The 19162-nt window shown below is 51.0% G+C and overlaps 1 protein-coding gene across 6 annotated transcripts; it reads left to right on the top strand.

Annotated features, from left to right (window-relative positions):
- The first annotated feature begins 3954 nt into the window (after positions 1-3954).
- On the top strand, positions 3955-18885 carry Aifm3 (apoptosis inducing factor mitochondria associated 3). Of its 6 annotated transcripts, none has more exons than XM_051191091.1 (20): positions 3955-4132; positions 10842-11055; positions 11257-11366; positions 11555-11664; positions 11740-11784; positions 11998-12094; positions 12178-12290; positions 12701-12787; positions 13284-13375; positions 13465-13595; positions 13705-13820; positions 13907-13978; positions 14066-14129; positions 14662-14738; positions 14839-14956; positions 16099-16197; positions 16848-16923; positions 17395-17499; positions 18110-18130; positions 18353-18885. In XM_051191091.1, exons 1-20 carry the CDS (start codon positions 4102-4104, stop codon positions 18390-18392), a joined length of 1818 nt encoding a protein of 605 aa, XP_051047048.1. In that variant the 5' UTR covers positions 3955-4101; the 3' UTR covers positions 18393-18885. The 6 variants fall into 6 exon arrangements, with proteins under 6 accessions (XP_051047048.1, XP_051047045.1, XP_051047049.1 ...); XM_051191088.1 differs by having other exon boundaries at positions 11740-11811; XM_051191092.1 differs by lacking the exon at positions 18110-18130.
- Positions 18886-19162: the final 277 nt, after the last annotated feature.

Below are 19162 nucleotides of genomic sequence, written 5' to 3'. Positions count from 1 at the left end.
GAATGTTGAACGATGTGTGCAGGATTTGAGCAGGCAGCTATAGCTTCAGTGAGTTCATGACTGTCCGGAACACAGTCCTTTGTAGCGCTCCCCCATCCTCCAGTCCATACATTCTTCCTGCCCCCTCTTCCGTGCTTCTCCCTGAGCCTTGAGGAAGTAGGGACTGACAGACCTATTCATGGCCGAGCATTCAATAGTCACATATTCTCAACATTTTGGCTAGTTATGAGTCCCTTCATTAATTGTTGGCCTCTACAGAGAGCAGCTTCTCTGGCCACTAATGTGTATAAACATAAATAATTAGAAGGCGGTTTGGCACGTCCATTTAGCAATATAGCAGTAGCAGGATCTCTTAGGGCCCATGACCTCCCTGGCCATGGACTTTTAACCAGTTTATAGTACAGGCCTGAGTTCTCTCCTGGGGAGCAGACCTTAAATCCAACAGTACAGTGTTTTGTTACCCCATGATTTTTGTGCCAGTATTTCATCAGTGGCTGTGGTACTATAGCACGAAGTGTATAACACTAGGTGAGGACACTGGTGGCTTTTATTCCCAGTGGACAGCATAGTACCTCTCATCTCTGTGAAAGCTAGCTAACTCTGTTCCAGCTTTCTCTGTGCCCTGCAATGACATTGTGTTGTGTTCTCAGCAACACAGGTTTACCATCTAGTTGTGGCGGGCAACCAAGAACAGTGGCAATAGCCTATTGTTTTTATTTATTATTTATTTTGGTTTTGGTTTTGTGTTTAGAAGTGCATATGAAGTCAAATCTTTGGTTGTTTCTTGCTAGGGTAAGGCTAGAGGTACAAATGTTCAGTGTGCCTGTGAGACCAGCTGGTTTGAGGTCAAGGGCATCATGTCCCAGCAAAAGCTGCCTGTGATGGGTCTCAGCATCCATGGTAGAAACCACATTGCCTGCCAGACAAAGAAGATTGTCCTGCGCCCTCTGCTTCTGTGCCCTGGGCAAGACTCAGTCCCTAGGGTTGCCTTTCTTTCTGTAAAATGGGTTGGGACAGAGCAGGCAAGCACTGCTCATGCACTCCCGACAGACCTACGGGCTCCAAGTAACAGAAATACTTCCCTGAAATACTGCCACTGGTTTTAGTGCTAGAAGGACAATCTCTAGTAGACCTCAATGGCTCAGAAATGGAATGACAGCGGCAGGAAAGACAGTGAAAACATCCAGAAAAGTGGTGATCTGGCCTGGGCAAGCTGGCCACAGATGGACGGCTTCATGGAAGGAGAGCATCGTAACGAGTCCCTGGAAATTATCTTCAGATACTAGCAGGTTGGGAAAAGAAAATGTAATAAAACGTGTGGAAGTGGGGTGAGATGGAGTTAGGAGACTAGGGGGCTATGGTTTGGGTTTTCTTCTTCTTCCGGGACATTTCATACAGAGTTAACCTCCACCTCGCTCCCGCCGAGTAAGGATGGCTTGGCTACCCACACCGGTGCGCAGTGTCTCGGGGGTCTTGAGGGTCTCGTATGCAGCCCTGGAGCCTTCTCACACTCTGCTGCTGGCAGGTGACTGGAAGCTTAACGTTGACCCTACTTTTGCTGTGGGGCGGGGCGGACGCCTCGGGCTCGGGGCCCGCAGTGTAGCCGCAGCGGCGGCCCCGCCCCTGTCCGCTCCGCCCTGCAGGCCGGCCGCAGTCAGACGCGGATCCCTAGCGCCTGCCCTCCCGCTCGCCCACTCGCCGGCCGGATCGCCTGCGACCGCCAAGCCAGGTGAGCGCGCCTGGCACTGTCCCGCACGCGCCCCGCGCCCTCGGCCAGCACGCTCGCCGATCTCTACCCTGGCGGCCGAGTGGGGCACTCAGGAGGCTGGAGCGACCCTGGTCCTTGCTGCAGCTTCCCAGCACCCCTTTGGGCTGCCTGGAGCCCCCTACTTAGGGCTGGTCGGTTGGTTGGCCGCTGCGCCTGGCTGGAGAGGGAGCAGCAAAGAAGCCGGTAAGGGTACTGGAAAAGGCTTCCCACACTGAGGAAATTGCACGTGCCAAGGCAGGGAGAGTGGACAGGACGTTGGCGTCAGTCCCCCCTTCCCCCAAATGTGAATCACAAGATGAGGCGCTCCAAGGCAGCAGTCCACCAGGGCACCTGAAGCCACAGAGGGCTTAGACTAAGCAGGAATTAAAAAAAAAAAAAAAAAAAGCCTCCCACCCAACACACTCCAGGGACGAAGAGTGGGATCTGGATGGGGGAAAAGAAGCAGGCTTCTGGTGGCCTGAATCCAGGGGAGTCCTGGGACCCATGCAGAAGCCTGGGGAACCCTGTGAGGTGGGGTAGGTAACTCAACCTGCTTCAGGTTGCTGGAGTTCTTGGGACATGGACGCAAGCTTCTGGTGTGGAGTGTGCAGCAGGCAGTGTTAAGACTTTTCTGGGCAACAAAATGCAGAGGTCTCTCCCTGCAGGCCCAAGTAACTCTGTCTTTTGATTTGGGATGTCTGGCCCCAAGCTGGCCTAGCACATCATAGGTGGAAGGCATGGTCCCCACCAAATCTCCCACCAGGCAGGAGGCCCAAGGAGTAAACAAACCCCTGGGTACCTGGGAAGGGAGTGAACAGCCGGCTTGGACCCCAGGGTCACAAGCCAGTCTGTTTGTAGGAACTCAGGCCCAACAGGTGAGGCTGACACCAGGCAGGAAGGAGGCAGGCTGAGCTAGACACGGGAAATCAGGCCCTCTGGAAAGGCCTGTCTGGTTCCCAGGAAGAGAGCAAGGAGGGCAGCTACATCTGAGACATACCTTGGTGACCAGAGGAGAAGGTACACCTACATGGCTTTGGGTTCCTTCTCACCTGTAATTTGCAGCTACGATCAGGAGCCAGCAGTGGCTGGATCCTTCCTTTCTTCTTGGTTCCTGGCTCTTTCCTAGGGTCTGAACTAACCAAATGAGTCTCAGCACTTCTTCAGGGTAGACTTCAGAAAGAGTCTCCAGGTGAAACAAGGGCTGACTGCGGGGTAGAATGTGCAGAGGTCAGTTGTAAACAGGGTAGTTACACCTTTGTCCTGAGCCTTCCAAAGTCCACATCTTGCAGAAGGCCCACCCATGCCTGTGAGGGCACAGGGCTGCAGTGACTGCTTACCAGGTACTCTTGCAGCCTTAGAGTGATCTGGAGACCTCCATCTTAGGAGTTATTGGAGTGGGGGGTTGGGGACCACAAATAATCTACCTGCTGCTTGCCTGTGATGAGACCTTGAACCCCTGTCTTTATCCTCTGTGGGGCATGACCTCAGCAGTGCACAGCCAGCATGGGGGGTTGGAGGAACGGATGGCTGCTTGTCACAGGCAGGACTGTGTGGTTTGGTTTCCCTCTTCCCCAACCCCATCAGTCCTGGGCTGGCTGCCCGCTCTTTTCCCCACAGAGCTGGGTTTCCCTGGGGACCAGTGGCTTGGCCTAGCCCCATACCCACAGCCCCCTCCTGGCCACAACTCATGGTAGAAGGAGAGCCAGACCCTCCTGGACCCAGGCTCTCCCTGCCCTTCGGTCCAAGGCCCAGTAGTCTCTCTTCATTGCTGGGCTGGGAGCAAGGAGCAATGACTCCCTCGAAAGGAGGTAGGTGACTAGGGGTTGCAAGTCAGGTTAGTGGCCATGGCTGGAGCAAGACCTTTGTCACTCCCATTGGAGGAAGGGTTCCCTGGTTCCCAGGGTTTGGTGCAGACTTGGAGGTCTCCCCTAGGAAAATGGAGAGTCCAAAGTCCCTCCTGGGGAAGGAAGAGAATTCTGGGGACAGAGTCTCTGCAGCTCAGGTGACATAGAGAGTGGCAGACACTAACTAGGGCACTGAGGGTCTCCAACAGTGCATGCAAAGATGAGTATGAGGTTCCTATGCCTGGAAGCCTCACAGGGAGACCAGTGCTATCCAGAGTACCCACACACAAGTTCTGAGCTCCCCTAGGACTCTCCAGGAGCCCCCACCACACCTGTACCAATGTTCCATCTCCCCTGCAGGTAATGAGACTGTCCAGCTGACATGGCAGCTTCAGCATCTCTGAAGACCAAAGGGGGTCTAGTCCTGCAGGGGACATCGTAGACCTTGGACAGCTGGACAGCTTGCCATCTGTGCTTCCGCTAGCCAGGCCAGATCTCAGGCTGTTCACCATGGGTGGCTGCTTCTCCAAGCCCAAGCCAGGTACCTCCCCCTTTCTGACAACCTCCCCCTCCCTCTCTGCACTCCACCAACCTCCAAAGTAGGTCAGGCTAGGCAGGAGCACAGAATGCTAATGCACTGTGGGCAAGAGTGGTGAAGGCCTAGGAAGGCTTCCCTGAACTCTCACATAGCAGCCCCTCTTTATTCGAGGCTTTGTGTGTTAGTGGTGGGGACAACAGCGGATCCTTCTTAGAAAGTGAGGTCTAGAAGGTTGGGGGAAGGGCTACTTCCTCCACTGCAGGAGAGGAAAGGCTCCAGAGATGTTCTCAGCTTCAGGGTGACCTCTTTGAGTCTCAGTTTCCCTCTGCAAAATAGGCCTGGACATTGACCTCTCAGAGACTGGCAGGGTATGACAGGCGGTATGACAGGCAGGTCTCTTTACTTACCTCTTCTCATCACTGTATGCTCTCCCATGCCATCTCTGGGCCTCATCTCCTTTTTGTTTTTGTGTTTTGAGACAGGGTCTCACTGTGTAGACCAGGTTGGTCTGGTCTCAGACTTAAAGAGATCCTCCTGCTTGTGCCTTGCAAATGCTAGGATTAAAAGAGTCCACCATCATGCCCTTCTGTCCTTTCCATTTATATAGAAAATCCTGGCTCTGCCTAGCCCTAGAAGCTCCAGCCAGAGGTAGGCTCATTCCAAGCACTAGAGAATTTGGGATCTGCCCTGCCATCAAACTCCTGTCTTTGGGTTTGTCCCCCAGTCCACACATTCCTTCTTTCCTAGTCATAGCAGCCAAGAAGCAGGACCTGTAGCCTTGACAGGGCTCCAGAGCGCTGTTCCACCCACCTCTACCCAACTTGCCCTGGCTGGCACACTCTGCCAGCTTGTATAGCTCTCCTTACCTGATACCCATCATCTCGGTTACCTTGGGACTCAGAAGGCTTGGGGGAGGGAACAAAGCTGTGACCCACTGGTGTGGTGTTGAGGACAACCATTCCTTGCCTGAGTCTGTGCCAGGTCCCTCAGCCTCTGCCACCGGCACCCACTGTCTTTGTCTCTCTCTCCCTTCTCAGAGTAGACAGGGATGTGCCAGCTAGATTCCACGTCGGTCACATGCTGGGTACCTGTGGGACTGCTTGGTTGGCAGGAGACCAAAGAAACAAAATACCTTCTGCATTTTCCTTTAAATAACCCCAAAGAGCTGTTCTAACCACGGTACCCCTGACTCTTGCACTTCAGATCTAGAGCGAGCCATTGTCCCCTGACCTGTCACTTGTCTGTTGCTTTGTTTTGTGATTTGTTTTTTTTTAAAGACATGCTCTCATGTAGCCTAGGCTAGCCTCAAACTCATTGTGGAGTTGAGAATGATCTTGAACTTGTGATCTTCTTACCTCCATCTCCTTCCTTCTGGAATTACAGGAATGTCCCATTAACTATTAATTTTATTTAGTACTAGGTATAGAACTCAGGACTTTGGGAATGCTAAGCAAACACTCTACAAACTAAGCTATAGCTGTAGTTCCTTTTTGATTTTTTAAAAGTTATTTTTATTACTTTAAATTGTATGTGTGTGTACATGTGCGTGCACATAGAGCAGGTGTGTGTGTGCACACAGAGCAGGTATATGTATGTGCACACTGCAGGTGTGTGTGTGCGTGTGCACACAGAGCAGGTGTGTGTGTGCACATGGTACAGGTACGTGTGTGTGCACATAGAGCAGGTGTGTGTGTGCACACAGCAGGTATATGTGTGTGCATACTGTAGGTGCATGTGTGTGCGCACTGCAGGTGTGTGTGTGTGCACACAGAGCAGGTGTGTGTGTGTGCACACAGAGCAGGTGTGTGTGTGCACATGGTACAGGTGCGTGCATAGGTGTGTACACAGTTCATGTGTGTGCACATAGTCCAGGTGCATGCAGGTGTCAGAAGAGTCAGACCCCCTTGGAGGAGGGTTATAGGCTGTTGTTAGCAACCTGATTTGGGTGCTGGATCTCAAGCTGGAAGATTGGTATGTGCTCCAGCTCTGGGTTTGTTTTGTTGTGTTTTCTTTTTTTTTTTTTTTTTTTTTTTTTTAAAGATTATTTATTTAGGATTTTCAGGACAGAGTTTCTCTGTGTAGCCCTGGCTGTCCTAGAACTCACTCTGTAGACCAGGCTGGCCTCAAACCCAGAGATCTCTCTGCCTCTGCCTCCTGACACTGCCTGACTATTTCTATTTTATGTATGATTGTTTTGCCTATATGTATGTAAGTGCATAGCATGTGTGCAATGCCTGTGGAGGCCAAGACAGTGCATCTGATCTCCTGAAACTGGAGTTACTGATGATTAGTTGTAAACCATGGTGTGGGTGCTGGAATCAAACCCTGGTCCTCTGCAAAAGCAGCAAATTCTCTTGACCTCTAAGCCACACACACACACACACCCCGCAATCCCCACCCTGCACATGCACATCCCTCCCCCCACACGCCCCGCTTTCAAAAACAAAAAAACAAAAAAACAGTTCTACTATATAGCCCTAAATAACCAGGCTAGCCTTGGAAATGCTGTGAGGCTCCCACAGGCTGGGATTACAGGCCTTAGCCATCACACTCAGTTTATGTTTTTAAAACTGTATTTTAAGGAAGGAGAGGTTTATTTTGGTTTATAATTTGAGGGAACACATTGTGTCCTGGTGAAGGCCTGGCTGCAGGTGGCTTTGTGATTGATGATGGGAACCTTCAGCATCTCACTGTATCTTTATCCCTTTCTCTAGAATGTTACTGTGTTGCTCTGGCTGGTCTCATAGTGCTTGGCTATTCTCACTACTCAGAGGCAATGTTAAAACTTGGGCTTTTGCAGGCTTTGGTGGCACACGCCTTGTCTTTAATTCCAGCACTCAGGAGGCAGAGGCAGGTAGATCTCTGTGAGTTTGAAACCAGAGCTAGTTCCAGGACAGCCTCCAAAGCCACAGAGAAACCCTGCCTCAAAATAAAATAAAACTTGGCTTTGTAGCCTCCTACCTGTGTGACCAGAGCCTGATTACCCCTCTCTGGTCCTCCATGTCCTCATGTAGAAAGTGGGAGTGTGGTAGCTGTGCCTGCGTCTGACCCTGGCATGCCCACGTGCAGGTGTGACTTCTTTCTTCCTCTCTGAGGTGAATTCTGGGTTCCATCAGCAGGCTCAGGCCCCTGCTCCAGCCAGGGGTGGGGCTCAGGAAGTTTCAGGATGGGCATGAGAGTGAGACATGGACACTCAGCTGAGGTCAGCAGGGCCCTCTCTGCTGCTCTTCACAGCAGCATCTTAATGTTGTCAGCGTTTGGCCTCCTGAGTCCCACCTGTTGTGTTCTGAAGGGTCTTTGTTTTTGAGACAGGCCTCTTAGTGTAGCTCTGGCTGGCCTGGAACTCACTCTGTAGACTATGCTCATTTCGAACTTCCGGAGATCTTCCTGCCCCTGCCCCCTGAGAACTGGGATTAAGGCTACCCAGAATCATTCTGGCAGCTCTTTCTTCTTCCTAAGACTTTAAGTCAGTTGCTTACCTATGTCAGAACTGGTAGAAAGTGACCTGAGGCAGTGGCTCAGTAAATGAGGAACCCACCACACAAGCATCCGGATGTGGGTTTGGATCCCCGGGACCTACATGAAAACCAGGTGTGGTGTTGTGCACCTGTAATCCTAGTATTGGGGGTAGGAGGCATGTAGCCAAGTAACCAGTCACTGAAGTCTGGATTCAGTGGGAGAGGCTGTGTCAAAAAGAGAGAGAGGAGGAGGAGAGATGGAAAGCAATAGAAAAACACTCCTGACACAAGATGCTAGCCTTCATGTTTACACACAGATAGGCATGTGTGCATCCCTCCATATTACATACACAAATCTACCCACATCCTGAGTGCCTTCCCACATGCTATTTAAAAAAAAAACAACAAACAAACAAACAACAAGAATAGGAGCACAATTCTCTTGATCTGGCTATCTGCCTTTTATTATTAGGCTTTTGCTTTTTTACCATGGCTGCCAGGAAGCTCAGAGCTAGCTAACACATCTCTGTTACCAGGGCTCATACTTGTAGCTCAGTAGAGTGAGTGTCAAACATGTGAAAAGTCCTGGGTTCAGCGCCTAGAACAAAAACCAAACCAAGCCAAATAAAAATCCTGAGAGCAGTTTCAAAACTGGAACTCTTGTTCTGCTTAGATACATGATCAGCAAATGGGTAGGTAGTTGTTCTTCATTCTTCCTATCCCATTTTTGAAGCGGGGTCTCACATGGTAACCCAGGCTGGCCTAGAGTTCACTGTGGAGCCAGGGTAGCTCCAAGCTCACCACAGTTCTCTACCGCAGGCTCCCAAGTGCTGCAATTACAAGTGTCAGTCACTACTCCAGGCAGTTTATCCCTGAGTGATGCGAGACACAGAGCTAAGTGTGGCTCTATCAGTAGTGTCTGCTATCGCCTGGTCTCTCATTTTGTGACTCAAGTGTCTTGAGGCCCAAGAGGCGATGACAGTGTCTGGTGGGCTGATGGGATCAAGCAGTGTCCTCCACCTAGCCTTCCTTCTGCTTCTTCTCCTGACTTCATGATTCCCCAAGAGAACATCAGGGAGCAAGCTTGGGGCTCTGTGGAAGGAGGAAAGGCTAACAGCTTGACTTGGAGGCTCTCTGCGCCCCTGCCCTGCTGTTCCTATGGACCTCCCACAGCTCTCACCACTAATGTCAGCTGAGCCTGACATATTTTTCTTCTTAACTCTTCCAAAAACATTCTAACACCATTACATAAAGTGTGTTAGTCCCCACCCCCACATGACTGCCTCCACAGTATGACTGTGTCCTCTCCACCATGCCTAGTCAAGGAGCTGCTGTTTGCCTTTGTCCCCTGCAGAGCTGGGCCTGAGTAGGAAGCTGGGTTGCCTGTCTGTGGAGGGGGACTTGGCTCAGCATGGAAGGTTCAAGGACCCATTCAGGGCCTATAGAGCCAGAGGATGCAATGACTGGAACTGTACCTGAGTGTGAGCTAGCCACTGTTGGAGGGAGGAGGGTCCAGGGCAGCAACAAGTGCAGATATGGGCCAGGAGGCATGACTCAGCAGCTGGGCTGGTCCTTATAGTCTGTTTCTGTGGTGTCAGGTCTAAGGTGAAGGGGTTCAGAGGTAAAAGCTAGAGAGAGGCTTTGATGCCTGGGGGATGCAGAGGAGAGCCACCTGCTCCCCCAATACCACATGCTGTGCCAGGGGCTTAGCTTCCTCCTCCTCCCTACTGTAGCAGCCCAGGAGACCGGATTATGGCTGCTCAAAATTCTGTTTATTGTTCCCTTCTAATTAAAAAAAAAAAAAAAACCCCAAGCATGTCATGGGGATTTTGGGAAATGCAAAGAAGTTCAAAGAAGAAAATGTCAATCTACAGATACCTATCCCCTCTACCCTGGAGTAGGCCCAAGGCCCTGTACAGATTCTGTGTGGTAGCCATGGTAGCCATGGCCTGCTTCTCTGTGCTGCCCATACCTACCCGCAGTGGTTTCACTGTCAAGGCTACAGACCCTGTACACAGAGACATCAACTAGTGGGCTTTGGTAAATGCTGAATGAATCCCAAACTGATGGACACAGCTATATTAAGAAGTTGAAAGGCAGCTGGGTGTGGTGGTGCACACCTTTGAGGCAGAGGTAGGCAGATCTCTGTCAGTTCAAGGCCAACCTGGTCAGACTGAGTTCCAGGACAGCCAGAGCTGTAACACAGAGAAACCCTATCTTAAAAACAAAACAAAATTCCTGACCCTCTTGTCTCTGCCTCCCAAGTATGGGTATCACAGGTATACACGACTATGCCTTGTTCTGGCTTTTAAAACATTAATTTATTGTTATTATTGTTTATTTCTGAGGATGGAATCTTGAGCCTGTGCTTCACATGCTCTGAGCCACTGCACAATAGATGTCATTTCCTTCTAGATTTATTTTTGCTATTTTATGTGTTTGAGTGTTTTGCCTACATGTTCATCTATGCATTACATCTGTGGTTGGTGTTGAAGGAGGTGGTGAGCCTCCCTGTGGGTGCTGGGAACCGAACCGAACTATGCAACAACAAGAAGTGCTCTTAACCACTGAGCCAACTCTCCAGCCCTAGACAGTCATATTTTCTTTATTTTTAATTTTGAAAAGAAATAAACGTCTCGAGCTTGAGTAGGTAGTACCTGCTTATGAGGTCAAAGTAGGAGGTCAACTATATAAGACCATCTAAAAAAACAAACAAACCAAAACCCCCAAACAATACAACATATTCAAAGCTAATGGGAAAGTTCCAAGGACAGTGATTCTTGTCTCATTTTTTGACATAGGGTCTCACTTTGTTCTCTAGGCTGGTCTGGGACTTGTGAAAGTCCTGCTCAGCCTCTGGAGTGCTGTCATGGCAAGTGTGAGCAAGCCACTATGCCCAGGGAACTCTGTTTCCCCTTGCCCAGATACATGCTGTGAACTGAGCTGCAAGTGTGTCTCCAAGTAGGGACATCGTCTTTGTCCATCATTGTATAGATGAGTTGGGTGTGGAGGGTTTTTCCTCCAGACATTTCTAGAGAAACTGGCTCCAGTGTGAAGAGCTGTGTTCTGTGAATCCTTCTGTGACTGCCATTGGGAAAATAAAGGTTTCTGGGCTAACCATTGCTCAGTGATAGAGTACTAGCCTGGCCTGAGGCAGTCATTGAGTTCTTCAACAAGAAGAAAATATGAAAAAGTTGACCTGTGGGTGGGAACAGAGCTGGTTCAGTTACGGCTCATGGCTGCTTTGTCCACAGTGGAGCTCAAGATTGAAGTGGTACTGCCTGAGAAAGAGAGGGGCAAGGAGGAGCTGTCGGCCAGTGGGAAGGGCAGCCCCCGGGCTTACCAGGGCAACGGCACAGCACGCCACTTCCATGCTGAAGAGCGCCTGCCCACCCCACAGCCCTACCCCAGCCCTCAGGACTGCGTGGAAGCTACTGTTTGCCACGTCAAGGACCTCGAGAATGGCCAGTGGGTGCTGGGCTTCGAGGGTGGTGTTAGGGCCTGAGGTGGAGGGCATGGGTTTGGGCTGAGGCAGTGATCTAAAATGGGCTGTGGCTCTCTGGGAGTTGCTGTGTGCTTCTCAAAGACAGGACACTGGGGAGGGGGTGCTTGCAGGAGGATGAGACTAGTTTCTGGCTTGACCTCTGACTGATCACAGCCCCTCCCCAGGATGCGGGAAGTGGAGCTGGGCTGGGGAAAGGTGTTGCTGGTGAAGGATAATGGGGAATTCCATGCCCTGGGCCATAAATGTCCTCACTATGGAGCACCCCTGGTGAAAGGTGAGAAAGGGTTATACCTGGGATACAATAATCCATGCCAGTACAGGGATCCAGCAGGCCCCAGGGCCCTTATCTGTTTGTGGGGTCTCCTGGGTTGGGGAGAGGTCCAGCAGGATCCAGCCCTATAGGAGCCCTAGAGAGCAGTCTCTGTGCATGGCTCTAGCCTAGTACCCATTTGCCTCTCCAAGGTGTACTGTCCCGAGGCCGCGTGCGCTGTCCATGGCATGGTGCCTGCTTCAACATCAGTACTGGGGACCTAGAGGACTTCCCAGGCCTGGACAGTCTGCATAAGTTTCAGGTATGGTGGGAGTCTGTGGTGTGGAGACAGGACTGAAGCTTTTGAGGTTGATGCTGATGCTGTCTGTCCTTCCAGGTGAAGATTGAGAAAGAGAAAGTGACTGTCCGGGCAAGCAAGCAGGTACCAGGGTGGCTCACTAAGGCCCAGGTTTGAGTGGAAGGGTTCAGAGCAGGTTGGGAGGATATCTCAGGTAGAGAAGAGCATGTTCCAAATCCCTGTGGTAGAAGGGAGCCTGGCATAGGAAGAGATGCAGGATTGCAGGGAGGAGATGAGGCTGGGCTGGAACCTCAGGAGCCAAGCTCCCAGCTTCTCTTCCCCCTCCCACACTCCCAGGCCCTGCAGCTGCAGCGGAGGACAAAGGTGATGGCCAAGTGCATATCTCCAAGTGCTGGCCACAGCAGTAGCACCAATGTGCTCATAGTGGGTGCAGGTTGGTGTTGGGAATAATGAAGGAAAGGGGAAGCTTGGAGGGTAGGAAAGACCTTGGCCTTGGTCTATGGTCCTGTCCCTCAGGTGCTGCTGGCTTGGTATGTGCTGAGACACTGAGGCAGGAGGGCTTCTCAGACCGGATCGTCCTTTGCACACTGGATCGACATCTGCCCTATGACCGGGCCAAACTCAGCAAGGTGGGAAGAGGGCAGCACCTGGGTCCCCATTTCTCCAGGTCCCTGTCACATCCTTGTGGAGCCTTGCCTGTCACAAATTAGAGGTCTAGCTAACCGTTTTCTCCAGTCTCCCAGGCTAGTTTGTGGTGGTCCCAAGAGATCTGGGTTTGTTGAGTTCTGTCCTGTGATCCCCATGTGACCCAGAGTGGTCCCACCTTCCCTGGGTTCTGTGTCCTCTTCAGTAAAAGGGAACATACCTTTCATCTTAGCACTTGGTAGGCAGAAGCAGGTTCATCTCTGAGTTTGATCTTCATAGCTGGTTCCAGGCCAGCTAGAGCTACAAACTGAGACCCTGTCTCAAAAAAAAAAAAAAAAAAAAAGATAACCACCATCTCACCACCTGGATTTGACTCATGACCCATGTTCCTCAGTCCCTGGATGCACAAGCAGAACAGCTGGCCCTAAGGCCTAAGGAGTTCTTCCGGGCCTATGGCATCGAGATGCTCACTGAAGCCCAGGTACGAGGGGAAGGGTGGAAACAGGCAAAGAAAAAGCTTGGTGCATGCCTTTAATCCCAGCACTCGGGATGCAGAGGCAGGTGGATCTCTTTGAGTTCCTGGACAGCCTGGCCTACAGAGTGAGTTCCAGGACAGCCAGGACTACACAGAGGAACCCTGTCTTGGAAAAACAAACAAAAAAGAAGAAGAAAAAAGCTTCAAGGGACCAGAAATGACATGAGGCCATGTGTATCCCTGGGATGTGGTGGTTGCTCAGCCCTTGTGTGCTGACCTGGGACCCAGGACTGAGCCTTCTTCCTGGCAGAGTAGTAAGGGAGAAGATGGCATAATCCCAGCTTAGACAAGAGAGCCTGGTGGGACTTGGAAATGTAAATACTGCCGTGAGTTTGCTGCACAGGAGCCTAACTTCTGGGTTCTGGGGGTCTTGTGGAACTCAGAAGTGAGCAACTAGGCCTAAGCCTGTGCCAAGGGCTCACGCTGCCTACGGGGGTTCTAGGTGGTCACAGTGGATGTGAGGAACAAGAAGGCTGTGTTCAAGGATGGCTTCAAGCTGGAGTACAGCAAGCTGTTGCTGGCACCAGGAAGCAGGTAGGTGTATGTCCCCTGCCTTTACCAGACACTAGGTAGCTGGTCATCTGTCAGGATGGGAGGCCTTCACTAATAACACTGGATCTTAGCCCTAAGACCCTGAACTGCAAAGGCAAAGACGTGGAGAATGTGTTCACCATCCGTACACCTGAGGATGCCAATCATGTGCTACGGCTGGCCCGAGGCCGCAGTGCTGTTGTTGTGGGAGCAGGCTTTCTGGGTGAGTAGCTTCAGGGGATGTGTGTGGTGGTTAGCCACCATGGCCAGTCCCCAGAGTGTTCTGGCTCTGGGTGTCAGTGTCATCCTTGCCACCCCTGCCCACCACCCAGGGATGGAGGTGGCTGCCTATCTAACCGAGAAGGCCCACTCAGTGTCTGTGGTGGAGCTGGAGGAGACACCCTTCCGGAGGTTCCTGGGGGAACGTGTAGGGCGTGCCCTTATGAAGGTGAGCCTGTTCCAATGCCTGGCCTATGGACATCCTGATGGACTAGCCTAGGTAGACCATAGCACTGTGCCTGCTTGCTTGTACAGATGTTTGAAAACAACCGTGTGAAGTTCTATATGCAGACAGAGGTGCTGGAGCTGCGGGCTCAGGAGGGCAAGGTGGGCTCCTCTCTGTTTCTGCTGTCTGCATTTCCTCCTGTGATCAGGAAATGTGTGAATTTGCTCATGCATTGCCCCCCTCCCCAGCTGCAGGAGGTGGTACTGAAGAGCAGCAAGGTTCTTCGGGCAGATGTCTGTGTGGTTGGCATTGGTGAGTAGGTAGACAAGCAGGCGCTAGTGAACAGAGCTGTCCATGCATACTCTCAAGTGACCTTGGATCCTTCTTTGGGCCTCAGTTTCCATATCTGTAAAATAGAACCCCAATGGTACCCATTTCCCAGGATCATCGGAAAAGGTGTGTACTTGGCTTAGCACAGGCCTGTCACAGAGCAGGTGACTGCTACCAACTGATACATAGCCTCTGACTGGTTCCTATACCAGCTAACATAGTAGTTTGGGGAGGAGCCTCTCTGGAAGATGGCAGCAGGGGGTTGGAGAAGCATGACTTGTGGACCCCCATCAGGAGAGTTCTATAGCACACACTGGGACAGACAGCTCCTGGGGTTAAATGGGGAGCACAGCCTGCACATGGGGGCACAGAAGGTAGCATTCATGAAGACCCGAGGTGGGTAGCCTGTGGGTGATTAATCTGGGGCAGGCAGGTGCAGCAGGATGGAGAAAGATGAGGCAGGAGGAAGGTGGGGTGGGACCAGAGTGAAGATGCATGGCTTCTGTCCTGTTAGGTGCCGTGCCTGCCACAGGCTTCCTGAGGCAGAGTGGCATTGGCCTGGATTCCCGAGGTTTCATCCCAGTCAACAAGGTGGGGCTGAATGAAGTGGGCAGGATGCTGGGTGGAGCATGGCTGGAGGTCCATGCCAGCCCCCTACACCCCCCACAGAACCCTGGTCCTCTCCCAACAGATGATGCAGACCAACATCCCAGGCGTGTTTGCTGCTGGTGATGCCGTCACCTTTCCTCTTGCCTGGAGGAACAATCGGAAAGTGAACATCCCACACTGGCAGATGGCTCATGCCCAGGGTATGGTTATCCCTGAGGCAAGTTAAGGGTTGGGAAGTCATCCCAGGGTCTCAGACACCTTGCCCATTCACCACTTGCTGGTCTGGGGTCTAGGTGATGGCTTTTTCGGTGAGCCTCATCCAGTGATAATCAATGTACAGAGTGGCCCATCTCCAGAGACCCCCTTTATGCCATTAAGCTGGGCAAACCTCTTTCCAGTCCCAATTGTCATTTCACTATCCTCTCCATTCTTCCTTGACCAGAGACCACCACAGAGGGGGAGAAAGGGTTTATTTAGTAGGCTAGCTTCTTACTCAGGGCCTGTCTCTCTTCCACCACTATATCTCTGTGAGCGCAGTTGCTTTATGAAACCCTGTAGACAGCTACATAGCCCAGACTCAGTTGTGTTATTGCTTTTTGTGGAATTGTCTCCCCCAACATTTGGTAGCCACCAGGTTTCCTGAGTCTCATGGACTATGTACAACTTGTCTCAGTCCCTAAGATGCAGGTAGCAGCTTGTTAACCACTCCAGGGCCTTGTAAAGGACCTCTGCATTGCTAGTCTTGGACAAGGGACTTCCCCCATACATCTACCTTCCCTTTATTCTTCCTTCACCATTATCTGAGGGCTGATAATAATGGTATCTCCCAATTCCAGTATCTGCTGCTGGAGAGTAAGGAACCAAAGGCTACTCCTTGATCAAATATAATTAGGGCTTAGGACTGACCAGAGCTTCTTTAAATGCATCTAGCCATGGGTTCGGGTGGAGCCTTCACAAGTGGAAAGCCACCTGTGCTAACCCTGCAGGCCTGCATGGGCTGTCATCTTTCCTTGTGGCCTTTGTGCTCTAGTGCCATCCCTCTTTCTATCTGGTGTCTGATTATCTGTGTACACAATTGTGATGTAGTTCACAACCCCAGTAGACCTTTCAGATGAACAGCAGATCAAAGAGGAGCAATGTAGGTGGATCTCTGGGGCCAAGTGATTGTTCTCTCTGTACCAGTTAACGGCATCCAAAGGTGGGCTATGAGCTGAACATGATGCCTTCTGGGGGAGTCCTAAACACCAACAGTATCTGTCAGGGTCCCCAGAATGGGCTGAGGGCAGGCAGTGTTGGGGTGGTGAGGTGAAGGGATGGGTCCTAACCACCCTGGGTCTTTCAGGGCGGGTAGCAGCTCAGAATATGCTGGCACAGGAGGCAGAGATCAACACAGTACCCTATCTGTGGACTGCCATGTTTGGCAAGAGCCTCCGATATGCGGGTAACTAAAAGCCTGTCATGGGGATGGGGGATTTGGCCTACAGAAGTTAGAGGGTAGGGTTTGAAGGCACTTTGGGATTAGGTATGGGGGTTGCATCCAGTATGAACTAAGAATTGGCAAACAAGCTGGCTTGGTGCAGGTGTGGTTGTGTACCATGATCCCAGCAGTCTGAAGGCTGAAAGGGCAAGATCAGGAATTGGGGGCTAATTTGGGCTAAATGTTGAGACTTAGGGGGTGGGCTGGAAACTGTTCAGGAGAAGAGGGGTGGCTCAGTGGGTAGGGCTCTGCTGACATGCTCATGATCTGAATTTGATTCCCAGGACCTGCATAGTAGAAGGAGAGATCAATTTCTGCAAGTTGTACACACACACACACACACACACACACGCGCGCGCGCACGCGCGCGCGCGTGCACAAGTAGGAGCCAGACAATGGTGGCAAATGTCTTAGGCCAAGGCAGACAGATCTCTGAGTTTGAGGCCAACCTGGGCTACAGAGGTTCCAGGACAGCCAGGGCTGCACAGAGAAACCCTGTCTGGAAAAACGAAGGCAGAGATAGAAGGGAGGGTGTTGAGACACAGTTAGATGGGCATACTAGGGAGCCTGCGAAGACTGTCCCTCCTCCAATTCACATGGGCACCCTCCCACAGGCTATGGAGAAGGCTTCGATGATGTCATCATTCAGGGGGATCTGGAGGAGCTGAAGTTTGTGGCTTTTTACACCAAGTGAGAGAAATGGGGTGCATTGGGAATGAATGGTCAGTAGTAGCCAAGCCGGGGTGGGGGGGAGTAAAGTTAGATAAAGGAAAGTGAATGGCAAAGATGGGTAATTGGGCAGGTGGCATCGCAAAGATGAAGAGGCAGTAATGGTCTCTCCACCATCAAACAATACTTTGTCTTCTGTCTTCTGATTTCTTTCAGGTAAGTGTTGAAACCAAGGTAGATGTCTACAACTAGGAGAGGCATATTGGTAGAGGAAAGGCAATGGTGAGGCCAGGCCAATCCCTGCACCATGCCAAGGGTGGGAGCTTCTTAGGCCAGCTGGCAATGCTGGGACCATTGGAGGGCTGGGTGCTCAGGACATCCTGTTTTTCTGGACAAGAGCTTCCCAGCACCCCAGGTAGACAGAATGGTGTTGTGATCTCCAGGAAGGACCATTGCTAGTGGTCCTCAGGCTCAAGTTCCTTCTCTCTATAGAGGTGATGAAGTAATTGCTGTGGCCAGCATGAACTATGATCCCATCGTATCCAAGGTGGCTGAGGTACTGGCCTCAGGTCGAGCCATCCGGAAGCGAGAAGTGGAGTGAGTGCAGATGTGGGAGGTCTTGGGGGAGGGAGTGTCCTGGGTAGGACCTACTCAAGCTACCCTGGCAGCCTGTTGCCCCCACAGTCCTGTGGAGTTCTTCCCCTCCCTTTTAGTTCCTATAGCTCCTGGATAGGATGGGGGATGAATTTAGATTTCGAAGCTGACAAGATGTGACTACAGGAGCAGAAGGGACACAGGGGTGTGCCCCAGAGAGGAACCAGTGCTATGGGATGGAGGCAAAGCCCATTACTTGAGTGAACCCAGCTTGGGAACCTGACCAATGTGATTTGTGCTAAGCTTAGGTGAGGAAACACAGCTAGTGATGATCACAGATATGCCATACATAGATATGGTAGATATGACATCTGGGAGGCACTGGACACTAGCTATTACTGTATCCCAGCACAGTGCCAATGAGAGTCCCCTGTAGTTTGATCTATGTATAGAGAACTTCCAAGAGCTAGGGACAAGCCATAGGTGACTGAGGGGCTGAAAGCTATCTGATAGGGTAAAAACATAGGGTGGAAACAGCATGAGACTCAGAGTAGACCTGATAAAATGACATGCTTTCTTTGGCCTTCTGTTTTTCCCTCTTGCCTTCGCAAAGGCTGTTTATGCTACACAGCAAGTACGTGTGTTCTGTCTTTCCTGTTGACTGTTCTGAGCCTTTTCTTCCCCCAGCCCAATTATAGAATCCCCCTACCCTGCCCAAATGCACTCCCCTGCAGAGCACCAGGCTTTGACACATAGCAGTCCCCCGCTGCTGTTTTCAAGAGTTTGCTCATGGTGCCTGAAGATGGGAACCTACCTCTTCTGTCCTGACCCATCAATCTCTTTGTTGTCCCTGCAGGACCGGTGACATGTCTTGGCTCACAGGGAGAGGATCCTGAGCTCCCATGTAGTGAACTTGGGCAGGCCTCTGGGCACCAAGGTCAGAGACCAAGTCCTGGGGCCAAGTGCCAACCTCCTATTTCCCAGGATACCCCAGGAATCTGAGTCCTCCCAAGGCTTGCCTTCAACTGTCTGCCTCCTCTCCGGAGAAGCTCCCGCTCTCTCCAGAAGATGGTTGTCTCAAGGCTCAGCTGTCATTGACAGCTGGTTTTAGAGGCAGGGCAGGCTCTGCCTGTTCCCTCTCTTAGGACTGTCTTCGAAGCATGAGCCTGTAACATTACCTTAAAATTAAAACACATATATCTACAGATTTGTGTCCCAGTGTAATTGGGCCAGCACTCAAGGGAGAGCCAGGTATGGTGTGACATGCCTGTGATAGCAGAGCTTGAATCCATACTGAGCTACATGAGATCTTGTTTTGATTTTAAAAAACTTCAGAAGTCAGAGGTAGCTTTTGTATTTGCCCCCTTAAGAAAGATAGGAACTAGGCCCTGAGGCAGACTTCTTGCTCCTCAGCCATCTGAGCTGCTTTGTTACTGTTATTAAATCACCTCATTTTTATATTCTCAGAAATAAAAATACTCAGCTGGATTACAGTAGCCACTCAAAAACTTACTCATTCTATATATCTCAATGGTCTTTTGCACAGCTATGATAGCCATTATGAAGTCGCTCAAGACTTAACTTTTACTATTTTATAAGCACTTACCACAAAAAGAAAACAAACAAAAAAAAGTTGAAACTAGAAAACTAATTAGCTTAAGATTTC

This window comes from Phodopus roborovskii, unplaced genomic scaffold (genome assembly GCF_943737965.1).
Source record: "Phodopus roborovskii unplaced genomic scaffold, PHOROB, whole genome shotgun sequence".
NCBI lineage: Eukaryota > Metazoa > Chordata > Mammalia > Rodentia > Cricetidae > Phodopus > Phodopus roborovskii.
Note: the sequence above shows the minus strand (reverse complement) of the source record. Positions and strands in the feature narration are given on the sequence as shown.